This window comes from Mobula birostris, chromosome 3, assembly GCF_030028105.1.
Source record: "Mobula birostris isolate sMobBir1 chromosome 3, sMobBir1.hap1, whole genome shotgun sequence".
Lineage (NCBI taxonomy): Eukaryota > Metazoa > Chordata > Chondrichthyes > Myliobatiformes > Myliobatidae > Mobula > Mobula birostris.
This window is the reverse complement of record NC_092372.1, coordinates 119,609,910-119,629,381: the sequence shown is the minus strand read 5'-3', so window position 1 is coordinate 119,629,381 and position 19,472 is coordinate 119,609,910. Positions and strand designations below refer to the sequence as shown.

The 19,472-nt window shown below is 45.3% G+C and overlaps 1 protein-coding gene across 6 annotated transcripts in view; it reads left to right on the top strand.

Annotated features, from left to right (window-relative positions):
- LOC140195242 (DENN domain-containing protein 2C-like) overlaps positions 1-15,852 on the top strand; it is a 164,566-nt gene extending 148,714 nt beyond the window's left edge. For 5 of the 6 annotated variants that reach the window (XM_072253267.1, XM_072253264.1, XM_072253263.1 and 2 more), the window contains 5 exons: positions 369-410; positions 1,444-1,555; positions 5,417-5,656; positions 8,921-9,007; positions 13,099-15,852. In XM_072253267.1, coding sequence (XP_072109368.1) covers positions 369-410; positions 1,444-1,555; positions 5,417-5,656; positions 8,921-9,007; positions 13,099-13,130 — 513 coding nt within the window. In that variant the 3' untranslated portion in view covers positions 13,131-15,852. Of the gene's footprint in view, positions 1-368; positions 411-1,443; positions 1,556-5,416; positions 5,657-8,920; positions 9,008-13,098 lie in introns of those variants that run through there. The other variant, XM_072253268.1, reaches the window with a different exon arrangement.
- The last annotated feature ends 3,620 nt before the right edge of the window (positions 15,853-19,472 follow it).

Genomic DNA, 19,472 nt, shown 5'->3' with positions numbered 1-19,472 from the left:
AGCACGTCAAGGCTGCTTGTTTGATTTTTTTAAAATTCTAAATGGATTTAATTGCTTGGAAGTTACTTCTCCAGCTGCCACAGTGGGGCTTGAATTTTTTGGGCGGTGATTGTGAATGAGCCATGAAATGGATGCCCGTCTGCACTCTGAGGAGCGCCATGGAGCACAGCCACTGCATCGCTGCCACGTGCTGATTACAGAAGGGGTTTTTCCCAACTCTCTCCATTCAGTAATTTTAACTGTTTGTCCAACTGGGCTCTACAAACTAAAGAGGTGTTGGGTTTGACTGAGCTGTGTGTCATTATGAAGTGGGGCCATCAGGGAACAACAGAACTCACTCCCTGTCCCTTATGCTGTCTGTTTTCCAGGTGCTGGTAGTGGACTTGTGTGCCAACAGGTTTCTGAGAAAGGTAAGTACGGCGCTGTCCAACGAGCAAAAGCTGTGGAGTTCCTCACTGACGTGTCCGGCTGAAGTTCCCTCCCCATTCATTCCCTCCCTCCCTCAGACACAGAACGAACCAATCACTGTAAATACATTCCTAGTTGAATGGACTTCTGGCGGCAAGCAACACGCCCAGATGAGGCCGGAGCCTCACTGGCTGAGACTGGAGGGAAATGTGTGCTGAGCCTTGGGACCAAAGCCTCTGGTAGCACTGGCTGGAATAGAATCAGGCTGGCTTATATCTGGATGCCTCCAAGTCATTGAGGGGGTGACTACTCGTAGAGCAGCATCAGATTCCATCTCAGGGGTTGATGGTAAAGAAGCAACAAGGGAAGTTGCAGCTTTTTCCATTTCTGTTGGTGCCCACCAGATAATTTTCCATCATGTGGCTGACACTAATGGTTGCTCTCACGTTCTTCTAGCTACTGAAACAAGTAACATGAAGCGATAGATGCAGCTTCACAGTGGGTGCTGTAACTGTTGATCAGCCAGCCCTTCCTGTGCATACACGGCACACCCCTACACACACCCTTGCACGCGTGCGCAGCATGTGTGCACACTGGACAACAGGAAACGTTTGTTTAGTGGTTTCCTGCTTCCTGTGGTTTCCGTTTCCTTTGAGATCTCCTGGTTATTTAAGGGAAGCCTGTGACCTCAGGAGTTGAAGTACTTTTGTCTCATCCATGCCGATCTTATTAAAATCTGTGTACTGTATTTAGGAGCCATTAATGTTGTTTAGTGTGTACTGTGTTTACCAAACCACATCAGTGTAGACAGTGACAGTTTGGTGTGGATATTGTAAACAGTTTGCCTGTTACTAATGGCTCTCCTGAAATACTATTGCATCCCTCTGACCCCACACTGAGTCCATCTAACCATACATCTAAAGTGTAGAGTATGTACCTCCCTCTAACTGTTAAATAGCCACTGTCAACAGTGAGTCCACAGCTCTGAGGGACACAGTTTGCACGGCTGAATCTCCTGATCTTTGCGGCCCATAGATGGATGATGAAGATTGCATCCTTCCCCACAAGCTCCAAGCTGCACTGGTGCACATCTTTGAGCAGAGAAATGAAATACTTGCTTCAGAGGAGGGAGCAGAGGCTGGAGATGGTGAGTACAATGACCAGTGACTGCTAGACTCTGTACTTTGTCTCTGGTGATGCCAGTAGTTGATGAAAATCATGGATTTAATGGTGCTAGAGGAGCACACAGATTCAGCAAGTAATTCAGAACTGGTGTGATTATTCTCTGTGGGAGCTGGAGTACAAGGGAATCATACAAACCTTGAGTGAGTTTGCATGTACAGGTTTAGGCTGGGTATCTAAGGAAGGATCTCCTTGCTTCAGGAAGGAGTGTTCCTTTAACTTGTTTGTTCGTTACGTGCTGTGTCGTTTCATGTGTCAATCATGGTCTTTCCATAACTCTGATTGTTCTTGGCAAATTTTTCTACAGAAGTGGTTTGCCATTGCCACCTTCTGGGCAGTGTCTTTACAAGATGGGTAACCCCAGCCATTACCAATACTCTTCAGAGATCGTCAGTGATCATGTCACCAGGTCTAGCGATATACACTGGCTTTCCATACAACCATCCCCCACCTGCTCCCATGTCTTCACATGACCCTGATCGGGGGGCTAAGCAGGTGCTACACCTTTTCCAAAGCTGACTTGTAGGCTGATGGAGGGAAGGAGTAACTTCACACCTCCTTTGGTAGACGCATCAACACCCCGCCACCCTTTCCCAATGGCTTGATCTCAAGAAGAGTAGTCCTCCACTCTCTGAATTCTGATAAATAACAGTGAACCTCATAACAAAGGGCTGGCCAGATACCTGTTGAATGATTGGTTTCCTCAGGTTAGGTAGTCCAAATTCAGAGAACACAATCTTAGTACATCGGTCTTCTTGGACAGTGGTAAATCTTTGGAATACTCTGCCTAGAGGTTGCTCAGTCTTTACAGATATTCGAAGCCACAGGAGAGCTTTTTGAACCCATTAGAAACATGGTAAATCACACTGAATAGCAGGGCAGGCTTCTTGCATTCTTAAGTTTGAATCCGATCTTGCTTGCATGTGACTGCTTAACTCTTAAATGCTCTATGGAGTGACCCAGCAAGCAACTCATTGTATGAAATCATGAGTGTAAAGTAGATAATAGACAACATTGGACTAGCCACCATATTTGGATACAGTAAAGTTTCCCCAGACCAGGATATCTTGCACAGTCCTCTCTAACATCTGGGATTTGGTGTCTCCTAAAGTGGAACAGATGAGGTTTTATGAAAAATTGGTGGATTTTGGTCGTTGGCTCTTTCACAAGTTGTGTTTTTAACTTGTCAGCAGAGTTTAAATATGATAGATGCATAGCCAGGCTTTGAGCTCATGCCTGTGGATTGTGGATCCAAGCCTCTGTTTCTTGACTGTGTTTCAAGATTGTTTCTAGACCCCTGTGCCACAGCTGTATGCCAAGTTACACAGACATTAAAAAAGTGGTAAAATGTTATAAACATGAGAAATTCTGCAGATGCTGGAAATCCAAAGCAACACACACAAAATACTGTAGGAACCCAGCATGCCAGGAACTTCTATGGAAACGAATAAGTAGTAGATGTTTAGGGCCGAGACTCTTCTCCAGGACTGAGGAGGAAGGCAGAATATCAGGTGTTACTCCTCCACCCTGGAGGTGGCCTTATCTTGACACAAAAGAAGGCTATGGGCTAACGTGTCTGAACAGGAATGGGAATTAAAATGTTCAGCCATCGGGAAGTCCCGCTTGTGTTGGATGGTGCAGAGGTGCTCAAAGAAGCCATCCCCCAATTTACGATGGGTTTCACCGGTGTAGAGGAGGCCACTTTGGGAGCACCGGACACAACGGATGACCCCAGCAAATTCACAGGTGAAGTGCTGCCTCACCTGGAAGGACTGTTTGGAGCCCTGACTGGAGGCGAGGGAGGGGGTGAATGACCGCCTGCAGGGAAAAGTGCCAGGAGGGAGATTAGCAGGACAGGATGAATGGACAAGGGGATCACAGAGGGAGCGATCCCTGTGGAAAGTGGATGGGGAGGGAGGTAAATACGTTTGGTGATAGGATCCCTTTGGAGATGGTAGAAGTTGCGGAGGATAGTGTGATGGATGCAGGAGCTGATGGGGTAAGTACAAGAAGACTCTCATGATTAAGGAGGTGGGAAGGTGGTGAAAGCATGGATGTATGGGAAATGGAGGAGGTGCAGGTGAGGGCAGCGTCAATAGTGGAATGAAGGAAGCCCCCTCCTTTAAAGGAGATCGCTGATGTCCTCGAACAGAAAACTGCATCCTGGGAATGGAGGAGAAGAAACTGAGAAAAAGGAACAGCATTTTTATAAGACGTGGGGTGGCAAGAGGTATAGTCGAGATCACTGGGAATCAGTAGGTTTATAATAGATGTCCGTTGACAGTTTGTCTCCTAAGGATGGAGACAGAGAGATCGAGAAAAGAGAGGAAGGTGCCAGAAAAGGACCAAGTGAATTTAAGGGCAGGGTGGAAGTTAGAGGCAAAGTTGATGAAATTGACAAGCTCAGCACGGGTGCATGAAGCAGCACCATTGCAGTCATCAATGTAGTGGAGGAAGAGTTGAAGAGTATAACCGGGGAAAGCTTCAAACATGGACTGTTCCAGATAGCCAACAAAGAGGCGGCATATCTTGGGCCCACGTGAGTTTGGAGAAAGTGGGAGGAACCCAAGGAAAATTGTTCAGGTTGAGGATCAGTCTGTCATACAGAGGAGGTTGGAGTGGAGGAAGGGGATTGGTTCTTTTGTCAAACAAGAAGCAGAGAGCTTAGAGGAACTAAAATGTTTGGCCTTCGGGAAGCTCTGATTTTGATGGATGGATTGGAGGTGATGGTGAAACAGCCTCCCAATTTACCTCCTCCTTCATCTTTATTCAGGGCCCTAAACAGTCCTTCCAGGTGAGGCAACACTCTGCCTGTGAATCTGCTGGAGTCATCCATTGTGTTCGGTGCTCCTGATGTGGCCTCCTCTATATTGGTGGTCTCCATTTTAAATCGGGGGATCTCTTTGTCAAGCATCTCCGCTCCATTCACCAAAAGCAGAACTTCCCGGTGGCAAAGTGTTTTAAATCCCATTCCCATTCTGACATGTCGGTCCATGGCCGCCTCCTCTTCTGCCATCACGCGGTCATCCTCAGGATGGAAGAACAACCCCTTGTATTCCGTCTGGGTAGCCTCCTACCTGATGGCATGAATGGTGGAAAAAAAAATTCCCTCCCTCTCCCTCCCCTCTCCTATTCCGCCCTCTGGCTCTTTACCTCTTCTCACCTGACTATCACCTCCCCCTGCGTCCCTTTCTCCTTCCTTTTCTCCTACGGTCTACTCTCTTCTCCTTTCAGATTTCTTCCACTCCAGCCTTTTATCTTTCTTACTCACCTGGCTTCACCTATCACCTTCTAACTGTCCTCCCTCCCCTACCCGACTATTTTATTCTGTCATTCTCTCCCTTCCTTTCCAGTCCTGAAGAAGAGTCTTGGCTTGAAACATCGACTGTTCATTCATTTCCACAGATGCTGCCCGACCTGCTGAGTTCCTCCAGCATTGACTGGGTGTTGCTCGAACGTTTATTTTGCTAAAACAACATAAGATGGGTGATTGTCTTTCTTTGGATTCCTTTCCCTGGACAAAATAATGATCCCGAAGGGAACTAAAACTATCAGAGGATTTCTTTCACTGCACCCCTCCTCCTCCACACACGCACAAAGTTGTTTTAAAGAAAAGCTCTAGAATGTGGTATGCATATGGGAACTTGTAACTGATATCTGCAGGTTTGCCCTTAAAGTGTGGAAAAATTATTCCAAGCAAGTTTGTTTCTGGCCCCACCTGCCCTTGGGGTGACCAAAACTTTCTGGAGAATTGGTATGAAAACCTGTAAGCTGATGTGTCTGGGTGTTGGTTTGTGGTGGGCACTCACTCTGTCCCTCTCCCCAGCCCAGCCCTCTCTCAGCTCTCTCGTCTCAGAAGCGTGCGTCAGGTTCTTCGTGGAGATTGTGGGCCATTACTCCCTGCACATGTCAGTCGGTGAGAGGGGGGAGCGCTGCTTCCAGAGGGATGCCTTCCGCAAATCCCACACCTCCAAGAGCGTTCGGCAGTTCCTGGAGCTCTTCATGGAGACTCAGATGTTTGCTGGCTTCGTGCAGGACAGGGAGCTCCGGAAAAGTGGAATCAAAGGTTGGTGCTGCTTACACCATTTACCTCTGCCTATCCTTTATACCTGCAGTCTGTTTCTCTTTCCCAAATGCTTGCTCTTCTGCTCTCTTTTTATTCTGTCTGATTATTACTTCCATATTTTTCAATCTGTGTTTCCAAACCGAGGGAGCACCTGGTGATTCCTCCTGATACAGTTGACAATAATTAGTACAGATTATAATAAAAAAGCCTTCACAGTGCTGATTAAGTGAGGAGTAGTACACTCTGAAATGTAAATACCTGTCTCGTCCCTTGTATTTGGCAAACCTATTCCATGCTCCTTTCAAGGCTGCCATGGCCCTATTGAACAAAGGTTACGGCTGCCTCAGGAAGTGTCCAAAATGAATCCATTGCTGTATTACAGCACTTCACTTTGGTTAGTCTAAAGGGCAACCTTCACTGACGTTGATTGTGGAGGCAGCTGTGCTTGTTTGCTCTTATTCTATCAAATCTGCTATGTTAGCTTGGACAAGGGTACAAATGGTTCAAATAATTAAAAATCAGAAAAATATACAATATACAACCTGAAAATCTTACTCTTCACAGTGATCCACAAAACAGGGAACACCATAGAATGAATGACAGAAACATCAGAACCCCAAAGCACCCCCCCCCCAATCATCTAAGCCCAATCTGTAGCTTTAAAACCTTTCTGGGCGACTACACCACTCTGGTGGAGTAGGATAAGTTATTTTTCTCTAATCATGATAATCCTTTGCATAACGTTTGTTGACTCAGCCAAGCTCTTGCTTGCTGGGTACCATGGGGATTTTTATTGTGCTGTCAACTTTATAAACGTTTTATCTAAAGCAAGGGATCTGAACTTTTGTCAGTCCGGCGATGCCCATGGGGCCCTTTCTCAGAATTATGTATTTATATATATAAAATAAAATGCACAGGATTACAAAAGAAACCAATTTCATTGAAATATAGTGATTAAAATATTTTTAAAAACAAACTTGTGATATGGTAATATATTCATAATTGAAGGAGACGCTAAATTTCAGTTAGAGGTTATTGAGAATAGAGACGTAATTTTTTTCCCCATCCAAGTTTACAGACCCCTGGAATCTATCCATGGACCCCGAGGGTTCCCTGGACCCTAGGGTAAGAACCTCTGATTTGCTTTTCTCAGGTTTGATTTCTTGGTTCCTAAATCCGGCTTTCTGATCTCACTTCACTTCATTTTTTAAAAAATAAACATGTCCAGCACGTCCACTCTTGCAAAAGATAATTTCTGTTCATTTCAACCACACTGGGTGATAAACACAGCCCTTCCTGTCTTGCAAACTGTTGTTTATTCCTGTTGTCAAATGACATCTCCACTACTTCCCCTTGAGATCTCCATTTGAACACATTCCCTGGCTTGTACTATTTGTTTGCTCCTTTCTGAATTCTTAACCATGTTTTAAACAGGCCTATCCCAAAATTGTGAATCTTCTGTAAAACAAACAGCCACTGTCTCAGATAATTGTTGTAGAATGTTATCACTAGTATTATCATAATTTCTAAGGCACAATTATGTCGCAAATCTATTTATGTATTTTATGTCCTCTGGTGCATTCCTGGAGTTTTCAAACAATTTGTTCCTACAGTGTCAAATGATCAACTGTCTGTTATACTGTAAATAGCTGCAATAAGCTATATAGTGACAGACACTAGCGGAACGTAATCGATCCTGAAGTTAGGCTGCTTAATTCACTGGCTGTGGCTCTTGGGCAAGTTTGGTCTGTCTGGTTGAAAGAACGTGTTATACAAGCAGGAGTGTTCATGCGTGTAAATGTCAAACAGAAGAGAGCAAATGGTCCATCACACCTGTCCCACAGTTACTAGAGAGGCAACAATGTGTCCTGTTGAAAGTATTCATATGGCTTTAAGCTCTATGGTATAACTTTACTTTTGAGGGACCCTTCTAAGTTGGTCTTACGCAAAGGTGGTGGTGATCCATTTGAGTTCTTCATTGTGGAGGCGTTAGTTAGTAATGATAAAACCATAAGATATAGAAGCAGAATTAGGCTATTCGGCCCATCAAGTCTGCTCCACCATTTTATCATGGCTGATCCATTTTTTCCTCTCAGCCACATTCTCCTGCCTTCTCCCCCCTTCTCCCCCATCCCTTCATGCGCTGACCAATCAAGAATCTATCAATTTCTGCCCTAAATATATGTAAAGACTTGACTCCACACTGCCTGTGGCAATGAGTTCCACAGATTCACCACTTTCAAGAATCAATGGATTCTAGTATGGTTCTGGAGGACTGGAAAATTGCAAATGTCACTCCACTCTTCAGGAAGGGAGAGAGGCAGAAGAAAGGAAATTATGAGCCAGTTAATCTGACCACTGTGGTTAGGAAGATGTTGGAGTCGATTGTTAAGGATGTGGTTTCAGGGTACTTGGAGACACATGATAAAATAGGTCAAAGTCTGCATGGTTTCCTTGAGGGAAAATCTTGCCTGACAAATCTGTTGGAATTCTTTGAAGAAATAACAGACAAGATAGACAAGGGAGAATTGGTGGATGTTGTGTACTTGTATTTTGAGAGGCCTTTGACAAGGTGTCACACATAAGGCTACCTAACCAGATAAGAGCCCATGGTATTATAGGAAAGATACCATTTCTGCTCCTATATCATATGGTCTTCATTGGCTTGGCAGTTATCCAAACACTAGGAGTAAGTTTGAGATTATGCTGAGATCTGGTATTCCCAAACACTAGGAGTAAGTTTGAGATAATGCTGAGATCTGGTATTCCCAAACACTAGGAGTAAGTTTGGGATAATGCTGAGATCTGGTATTCCCAAATACTAGGACTAAGACTGGGATAATGCTGAGATCTGATATTCCCAAACTCTTCCTTTCTAGATTTATTCTTTTAAGCTTTTTCCATGTAATGTTTAGTCTGAAAATAAGTCACCAGAAAGGTTGGGTCTGGAAAGAGCATGTTCTGTTTGATTCAAGCTTGGATCGGGTGAAAAGGGGCAACTCAGACAGTGTCCAGGATGGGGGCGAAGAGAGATGTCAGTAAATGCCAATGGCATCATGCTGTTTTCCCAGTGAGCCATAAAGTCAGGGGCAAGGGTGACGGAAGAGTTAGCCAGTAAATGCTTCCGCAGTCAATCCGTTTGTTCACACTATTATGCAGTTTACAATCCGCATTCCAAATCTATTGTCAAAGAATATCTATGCTTGTGGATAGATGGGGATGAGCTACTTACTGAGCAGTGATATCTGGATGTTTCCAATGCAGGCCTCTTTGAGGTGCGAGCTGGGGAATATCTGGAGACCATCCCTGAAACTGAACCAAGAAGCGTTAACAGGTTCCTTAAAGGCCTTGGTGAGTATTGGCGGCTTCAGTGACCTCCATCCTGAGTATTGTTATGCATGACACCCACCATATTTGCATCATGCATCTTGTCCTAAGGAAACCTCTGATTAATTACAGGGGCAGCTGGGTGCTGCAAACAGCAACCTCCCAGTGTATGGTGGAGCACTGGTGTAGCACTCGCAAAATCTCAGCCAGTGGCACGAGATTTTCAGTTGGCATCAAAGTCCCAACGATAGTGAGAACTCTGACCCACATGAATGTTGCTGCATTACTGGAAAACCATAGGTCATGGCTACTCTGCCATTTCATCATGACTAATCCACTTCCTTGTCAACCCCATTCCCCTGCCTTCTCCCCATAATCTTTGATGCTCTGACTAATCAAGAACCTATCAACCTCCGCCTTAAATACACCCAATGACCTGGTCTCCACAGCCTCCCATGGCAACATATTCCACAGAATCATCACCCTCTGGCTAAAAGAATTCCTCCTCATCTCCATCTAAATGGACATCCCTCCATTTTAAAGCTGTGCTTTCTGGTCTTGGACTCCTCCAGCAAAGGAAGCATCCTCTTCACATCCACTCTATCTAGGCCTTTCACCATTCAACAGGTTTCAATGAGTCCCCTTCATTCTTCTGAATTCTACTGAGTACAGGCCCAGAGACTTCAATCACTGCGCATGTGATAACCTTTCTTTCCAGGAATCATTCTGAACCCTCTCCAATGTCAGCATGTCCTTTCTTAAATAAGGGACGCCGAACTGCTCACAATCAAGTGAGGCCTCGGCTGTACCAGTGCCTTTTACAACCTCAGCATTACATCCTTGATTTTATATTGTAGTCCTCTTGAAATGAATGCTAACCACATTTGCCTTCCTCACCACTGATTCATCCTGCAAATTAACCTTTAGGGAATCCTGCACAAGGACTCCCAAGTCCCTTTGGACTCTTTTTTTTAAATTTTCTCCCCTTTTAGGAAATAGTCTATACTTTTATTCCATCTACCAAAATGTATGACTGTACACTTCACAACACTGTAGTCCATCTGCAACTTCTTCACCCATTCTCCTAATCTGTTTAAGTCCTTCTGTAGCCTCTCTGCTTCCTCAACACTACCTGCCTCTCCACCTACCTTCATATTGTCTGCAAACTTGGCCACAAAGCCATCAGTTTCATCAGCCAAATTGCTGGCATACAATGTAAAAGGAAACGGTTCCAGCACAGTCCCCTGCAGAACACCACTAGTTTCTTGCAGCCAATCCAAAAAGGATCCCTTTATTCTCACTCTTTGCCTCCTGCCAATCAGCCAAACCTCTATCCATGCTAGTAAAACTCTCCTCACCATCGACCACATCTACACAGAGTATTTTCATAGGATAGCAGCATCCATCGTCAGTGCCCCCACCATCCAGGCAATGCTCTTTTCTCCCTGCTACCGTCAGGAGCCTGAGGACTCTCCACCAGGTTCAGGAGCTGTTATCACCCCTCAACCAACAGACTCTTGAACCAGAGGGGATAGTTTCACTCAACTTCACTTGCCCCATCACTGAAATGTTCTCACGACCAATGGACTCACTTTTAAGGACTCTTCATCTCATGTTCCCTAAAAGTGGCGTCACAGGTAGATAGGGTCATAAAGAGAGCTTTTGGTACATTGGCCTTTATTAATCAAAGTATTGAGTATAAGAGCTGGAATGTTATGATGAGGTTGTATAAGGCATTGGTGAGGCCGAATTTGGAGTATTGTGTACAGTTTTGGTCACCAAATTACAGGAGGGATATAAATAAGGTTGAAAGAGTGCAGAGAAGGTTTACAAGGATGTTGCTGGGACTTGAGAAACTGAGTTACAGAGAAAGGTTGGATAGGTTAGGACTTTATTTCCTGGAGCGCAGAAGAATGAGGGGAGATTTGATAGAGGTATATAAAATTATGATGGGTATAGATAGAGTGAATGCAAGCAGGCTTTTTCCACTGAGGCAAGGGGAGGAAAAAAACAGAGGACATGGGTTAAGGGTGAGGGGGGAAAAGTTTAAAGGGAACATTAGTGGGGGCTTCTTCACACAGAGAGCGGTGGGAGTGTGGAACGAGCTGCCAGATGAAGTGGTAAATGTGGGCTCACTTTTAACATTTAAGAAAAACTTGGACAGGTACATGGATGAGAGGTGTATGGAGGGATATGGTCCAGGTGCAGGTCAGTGGGACTAGGCAGAAAAATGGTTCGGCACAGCCAGGAAGGGCCAAAAGGCCTGTTTCTGTGCTGTAATGTTCTATAGTTCTATGTTCTCAATATTTATTGCTTATATTTTATCATTGTTGCTATTTTTTTTCTCTAAGTATTACGCAGTTTGTTGTCTTCTGCAAACTGTTTGTTCACCCTGTTGATGTGGTCTTTCATTGATTCTATTATAGTTATGAGATTTATTGAGTATGCCTGCAAGAAAATGAATCTCAGGGTTGTATATGGTGACATATACGTACTTTGATAATAAATTTACTTTGAACTTCATTATTTTTCCCTCCTGACTAGCCTATCCCCCATCCCAGTAGTCACCTGCTGCTGTATGCTATTATTTTGCTCGATAAGCTGTCCAGGGTTTTAAATGTGTAATGACCCCATCAGAGTCTGAGAGGCGGCTGCGATTCCAGAGGACCTTTAGACAAGTAAATGGATGGACAAGAGCTAGAGGGGAGACTGGGCAAAAGTGGAGAAATGGAACTAGATTGGATGGACATCTGGGTTGGCAGTACAGGATGGGCTGAAAGGACAGTTTACTTGCTTCATAAGTCTTTATTACCCTGTCAGGGTCGTGTCTCTGGAACAGCTGTTCTTGGTCAGAAATGTCTTCCTGATTGTCTGTATTAACATAGAAATCTACAGCACATTACAGGCCCTTCAGCCCTCAACATCGGGCCGATCATGTAACCTACTCTAGAGACTGCCCAGAATTTCCATTCCACATAGTCCTCTATTTTTCTAAGCTCCATGTACCTATCTAAAAGGCTCTTAAAAGACCCTATTGTATCTGCTTCCAGCACCACCACTGGCAGTGCATTCCCCATACCTACCACTCTCTGTGTGGAAAAACTTACCCCTGACATCCTCTTGGTACCTATTTCCAAAGGCCTTAAAACTATGCCTCCTCGTGCTAGCCATTTCAGCCCTGGAAAAAAGTCTCTGACTATCCACATGACCAATGCCCCTCACCATCTTGTACACCAGGTCACCTCTCATCCTCCGTCACTCCAAGGAGAAAAGGCCGAGTTCACTCAACCTATTCTCATAAGGCATGCTCTCCAATCCAGGCAACATCCTTGTAAATCTCCTCTGCACTCTCCCTCTATCCTTCCTGTAGTGAGGTGACCAGAACTGAACACAGTAATCCAAGTGGGGTCTGACCAAGGTCTTGTGTAGCTATAACAGCTATTGTACCAGCCATTGCATTCCAAAAGTCATGTTCATTAGGTAGAAATTATACTATGGTGTACCAATGTTACCGACCATGTGGGGAAAACAAGGTTGCCGATACACAAGACCCTAAACCAGAGGCCCACTTCCACCCATGTTGGTTTAAGTATCCAAGGCTCATGTTGGAATACACATCTTCATTGAATCAAAGAGTGTAGAAATAGTCCAAGCCGACCGAGACGCCCATCTCAGCTAAGCCCATCTGCCTGTTCTTGGCCCACATCCCTTAAACCTGGGGTCCACAATCCTTGGCCTAAAAAAGGTTGGGAACCCCTGCTCTAAACCTTTCCTAACCACATTACCTGTCCAAATATCCATTAAACAATGTTAATGTCCCTGCCTCAGTCTATCTATTCTTCTGTGAAAAATTCACCTCTTGGTTTCCTATTAAATCTGTCCCCTTCACCTTAAGCCTGTGATTTTCTTTTGTGAATGTGGATCTCAAACCTTGTAGCAATGTGTTATGATTAAACAATATACATATTCTGTCTCTGAAATTAATGTATCATTACACAGTTCTACTAAGTTTTATGGGAGGGGGTGGAATGTAAGAGACAATTTGTGCAAAACGTGTAACTTGTGACTGATTACGCTTCTGACTGTTAAAACTTCCTGTTTATTCTCATCAACAGGGAATAAAATGAAATTTCTTTCCAAGAAGTGAAAGCAGATGCAGTAATGCAGACACTTCAGCATGATGAAGCAGCTTGTTACCAAGCAGTGAGAGTACTCCTGAACTCAGTCCCTCCAGAGTCTGCCTTTGCTGGTCATTGGGTTCTCTGGATTGATTCCGCTCGGTGCAGTTTGCCCTCCCTCCCATGTCTGTGTGTACTCCTCACTGCACTACGTTTGGAAGCAGTCTCCTAGCAACAGGCCCTGGATTTAACCCTGTGATGCTGAGGAAAAGCAACATTCCATCTCAGACCCGCAGCAAAGTGTTCAGAAGCAAACTGGATGTGACTGAGAGTGAAGGTTGCATCAGTCCTGGCTGTTCTATCTGACAAGAGTTGTCCTTGCAATCAAAATAGTGCTTCACTTTGTTCTGGTGTTATTTTCGAACTCACCGCCTGTAGGCAATTGTTCCTTTCACTCTGTGACCTGTTCTTGGGTTGGCATTCCTAACTGAAGTTATTGGTGACTCTACGCTATTTCCGATGTGAGGCACAGTGCTTGTACTCACAGTTGTGCGTGCACTCGTACTGTCTCTCTCTGAAAGCTGCGTTGTGGTTGGGATCAGCACTCTGGGCTAGAAGCTGATGGTATGAGGAAGGATGTGAGGCGAGAACTGACTGGGCCTGAGACAGCAGCACTGCATCTCAAGCTGGCGTCAGGGCTAAAAGGGCCGTCCTCCCACAGCTGGTTTGCACAGTCTGCAGCTTCAAGCACTGACTCATTTTGGAACTGGACCACGGCTGGAACTTTCCGTCAGTCATGTCAGAGAGATTGATGGGAACTTTCCCGATCAATATCCTATTCGCTTCCAGGGAAAGTTCTTGGATTTGCAGAAGGGGAAAAGTTAATCCAGCTAAAGAAAGCTCACAGTTATAGGCTCCAATTAACCATCGGTCGCAGTGAACCACGCCATCACCCATCTCTCTGTGTTATTACGGAAGCAGCATCTGCCTTTCCCCTGTTCTGAAGAGATGTGTCATACAGCTGTTTTTCCTCAGTCAGATCACGTTTGTGGGAGACCGGACTTAGCAAGCTCCTGTCTAACCCGGATGCCTTGTATTCCTGCTCTCCCTCACCCCTGTAATGCTTTTCCTCCCTCACTATAAAGTGATCCGATATGGGAGGTGTCACTGATTCTAATTTTCTTCGCCACCCCAGAGTGCCTGAAGCCAGTTGGGGTAAATGAAGGTGTTCTGCAAAAGAACTGGGAAAAGCGAAGTCATAGACTCATTACCAATTTCCACCTGGGTGTCGGAGCATCATGGACACTGGTTCAGGCAATTTTTTTTTAAGAGAGCCACAGATGGTAAAGGCAGGAGTTTCCTGCCCTCAGTGGCTGTGAAGATTCCACCCTGTCTACAGCATTCCATGGATTGTCCCGTAATGTGAATGGTGGTGTCTCAGTCCCCTGCGTGCTTCATAGGGTCAATCACAGAGAATATTCATAAGCTAGTCTTGTAAAGCTCGTTAGCTGCTCCCCCGCTGAAACATAGATCTATAGTGATTCATCAAGTGATGGACTCCATGGAGACCAATGTGCAGAATGGCAAGAAGGAGACATTGTCCTGCAGAGCGTTCTCCAACAGCCCTGCAGCTGTACTCCCTCCAAATGTGTAGTTTGACATGTACACTAGCCCTCGGGATCTTACCAAAGGCAAGTGTCAAACAGCCGAGCTCAGGGCCCAGTCAAAGCCTCTTGTCTTTCCATTACTAAAACTGTTTAAAGTCTTGTTCTGAGTGCTTGCCTGGTCAGAATGAACGTGTTCTGTTTCAGAAAATGCCATGAGCGCACATCAGGTCAGGCAGCATCAGTGGGAAGAGTAAGTTGAGGTCTGAGGTGGAAGACTTTGTCAGACTGTTCTGAAAAAGAGGGCTTCTCTTTTTCTCTCCCCACAGCTGCTGCCTAATGTGCTGAGTGTTTCCAGAACTTTCTATTTTTACTTCAGATTTCCATTTCTTGGGTCAAACCAAAGAATGCAGACCAACAGCACTCCAGTAAACAGAGGGATAAATCTCACCCCCTCCCTGCACGGGCTATGTGTGTGTGTATACCTGTACCTCGCCTAGTCTTTATTTGTGCCCATTTGTCCTGGGGTAGAGTCACACATGCGGGCACATGTCTGTCTCCCTGGAGACCCTCTCAGAACTTTCATATGATTTGCACAAATATTCTCTGGACGTTAGCCATTGTCTGTGAATAAATTGAATGTAAAGCGTGAAGTTAAGTTTCACAGGCGTATTTCATTTAAAATAAAGCACTTCATGATATCCTGAGGTGATATTGTATCGATTATTTTCTTTGTAAATCTTTTGTATAAATCTTTTCATTACCCATACTTTGTTCTCTCTGTCTGTGTGTGTCTCTGTCAGTCTATGTATCTCTCATCCCGTTACTGCTTTTCTCTGATGCTGAGCTCTTTATAGAGCTCAGGGGACCAAGACAGGAGCTACCAGTTTCTGAATTATTATGAAAGGGTCACTAAAAACTGTAGCAGGGGGCTGCAAGTTTTAGGAGAACTGCAGTGAACGTTTGCAGAAAACTGATATTCTGATTAGTGAAACCACTAATACCTAGGTCACCAAGGCAGCCAGTCACCAAGCACCCCCAATCTTTGCAGTATGATCGGTTGGTGCTGTTTGGCTGCCTGTGTATGTAGGAGAAATAACTGTAACAAATACTTGTTTACATGTGAATTTTAAAATAAACATTTTGAACCAAAACTCTTTGCATCCTTGTTCTTTACTATTGCCCAGATGAATTCTTCACCCCAAACTTACTGCAGTCAGTTTGAGTAAGGTTTTTCAGTGACTCAGTGGGCTAGATGGCCTAATTCTGTTCCGATGCCTTACAGTCCAAAAAGTGCCATTGTGCCTGGACACCCGTTACTAGAGGGTCTCACTGACTGGACACAAGGTGAGTGGGGAAGGAGCTTCCTGCTCTCGGTCTTCGGAAGGGGGGTAATGCACAGAAGCACACCCCAGCAGGTGAAGCTCGCTGTACATTCCCAGAAGAATTCAGCGGGTCAGGGGAAAAGTGCAGACAGCATTTTCAGGTCAGAACCTTTTCATCAGAAGTGGAAACGTGAGAAAATGTTGCATCGAGAGGACAGAATGGAGAGAGCTGTGAACGTAACACTTACTTTATAAAACCAGTGGTAGGAGACAAACCAAGAAGAGGTTGAAAGTGAAAAATAGAGCTGCATAAAAGGGAAAGAGAAAAGGGGGAATTATCTAAAATGGTTAAATTCAATATCAAGTTTTGCAAGCTGAATTTCCCTCATACATGGGTTTTCTTGTTCGAACAGAGGTCAGAGAGGCTTTAGCGCACTAAATTAACACAACAGATGACTGGAAGCCTACTGCAGATTGAACAGAGGTGGTCACACAATCTGTGTTTGACTGCATGGGTGCAGACACTCTTTGGTGAATGTTGAATGCAGTGCACTGAGGCGCAAGGGGATTACTGCAACATCTGGAAGGAATGGTTGGATCCCTGGATAACAGGAAGGGAAAGAGGTCAAAGGGCAGATGTTGCAGGGTTTCAACCCAAAACATTACTAATTCCTTTCCTCCCACAGATGCTGCCCGACCTGCTGAGTTCTTCCAACAAGTTGTATGCTGTTTTCTTGCTTTTCCAGTTCTCAGTGTTTCTCTTCCCACCAGTGCTGAATGCTTCTAGTATTTTCTGTTTGTGTTTCAAATTGATTCTATTATGGATTTATCAGAATCACATTCAGATTTAATATCACCAGTATATGTCATGAAATTTGTTATCTTTACAACAGCAGTACAATGAAATACTTGATAAATAAATATAGAGAAACTCAATTACATTACATATATATGCCCATTAAATAGTTCATTTAAAATAAGCAGTGCAAAGTAACAATTTTAAAAAAGTTATGAGGTAGTGTTTAAGGGTTCAATGTCCATTTAGAAATCAGATGGCAGAGGGGAAGAAGCTGTTCCTGAATTGCTGAGTGTGTGCCTTCAGGCTTCTGTACCTCCTACCCGATGGCAACAGTGAGAAGAGGGCATGTCCATGGTGGTGGGGGACCTTAGCGGTTCCTAAGGCACTGCTCCTTGAAGACGTCTTGGATAATAGGGAGGCTGGTACCCATGACTGATCTTACAAGTCTCTGCAACTTGTGAAGTCACCCCCCGCCCCCCACCATACTAGACATTGATGCAGACAGTCAGAATGCTCTCCATGCTACATCTATGGAAGTTTTCAAGTATTTCAGTTGACACACCAAATCTCCTCCATCTCCGAATGAATAAAGCCGCAGTTTTGCCGCCTTCATAGCTGCATCAGTATGGTGTGACCAGGTTAGGTCCTCACAGATATTGACACCCAGGAACTTGAAATTGCTCAATCTCTTCACTTCTGATCCCTCTATGAGCATTGGTTTGTGTTCCCTCATCTTACCCTTCCTGAAGTCCACAATCAGCTCTTTGGTCTTGCTGACATTGAGTGCAAGGTTGTTACTGTGACACCACTCCACTAGCTGGTATATCTCACTCCTGTACACCCTCTCATCTCCATCTGAGATTCACTCAACCAGCCGGTATATCTCACTCCTGTACACCCTCTCATCTCCATCTGAGATTCACTCGACCAGCCGGTATATCTCTCTCCTGTACACCCTCTCATCTCCACCTGAGATTCACTCAAGCAGCCGGTATATCTCTCTCCTGTACGCCCTCTCATCTCCACCTGAGATTCACTCAAGCAGCCGGTATATCTCTCTCCTGTACACCCTCTCATCTCCACCTGAGATTCACTCAAGCAGCCGGTATATCTCTCTCCTGTACACCCTCTCATCTCCACCTGAGATTCACTCAAGCAGCCGGTATATCTCTCTCCTGTACACCCTCTCATCTCCACCTGAGATTCACTCAACCAGCCGGTATATCTCTCTCCTGTACACCCTCCCATCTCCACCTGAGATTCACTTGACCAGCCGGTATATCTCTCTCCTGTACACCCTCTCATCTCCACCTGAGATTCACTCAACCAGCCGGTATATCTCTCTCCTGTACACCCTCTCATCTCCACCTGAGATTCACTCAACCAGCCGGTATATCTCTCTCTCCTGTACACCCTCTCATCTCCATCTGAGATTCACTCGACCAGCCGGTATATCTCTCTCCTGTACACCCTCTCATCTCCACCTGAGATTCACTCAACCAGCCGGTATATCTCTCTCCTGTACACCCTCCCATCTCCACCTGAGATTCACTTGACCAGCCGGTATATCTCTCTCCTGTACACCCTCTCATCTCCACCTGAGATTCACTCAACCAGCCGGTATATCTCTCTCCTGTACACCCTCTCACCTCCATCTGAGATTCACTCAAGCAGCCGGTATATCTCTCTCCTGTACACCCTCTCATCTCCACCTGAGATTCACTCAACCAGCCGGTATATCTTTCCCCTGTACACCCTCTCATCTCCACCTGAGATTCACTCAATCAGCCGGTATATCTCTCTCCTGTACACCCTCTCATCTCCACCTGAGATTCTGACAACCAGCCGGTATATCTTTCCCCTGTACACCCTCTCATCTCCACCTGAGATTCACTCAATCAGCCGGTATATCTCACTCCTGTACGCCCTCTCATCTCCACCTGAGATTCACTCAATCAGCCGGTATATCTCACTCCTGTACGCCCTCTCATCTCCACCTGAGATTCACTCAACCAGCCGGTATATCTCTCTCCTGTACACCCTCTCATCTCCATCTGAGATTCACTCAACCAGCCGGTATATCTCTCTCCTGTACACCCTCTCATCTCCACCTGAGATTCACTCAAGCAGCCGGTATATCTCTCTCCTGTACGCCCTCTCACCTCCACCTGAGATTCACTCAACCAGCCGGTATATCTCTCTCCTGTACACCCTCTCATCTCCACCTGAGATTCACTCAACCAGCCGGTATATCTCTCTCCTGTACACCCTCTCATCTCCATCTGAGATTCACTCAACCAGCCGGTATATCTCTCTCCTGTACGCCCTCTCATCTCCACCTGAGATTCACTCAAGCAGCCGATATGTCTCTCTCCTGTACACCCTCTCATCTCCACCTGAGATTCACTCAAGCAGCCGGTATATCTCCCTCCTGTACACCCTCTCATCTCCACCTGAGAGTCACTCAAGCAGCCGGTATATCTCACTCCTGTATGCCCTCTCATCTCCACCTGAGATTCACTCAAGCAGCCGGTATATCTCTCTCCTGTACACCCTCTGATCTCCACCTGAGATTCACTCAAGCAGCCGGTATATCTCTCTCCTGTACGCCCTCTCATCTCCACCTGAGATTCATTCAAGCAG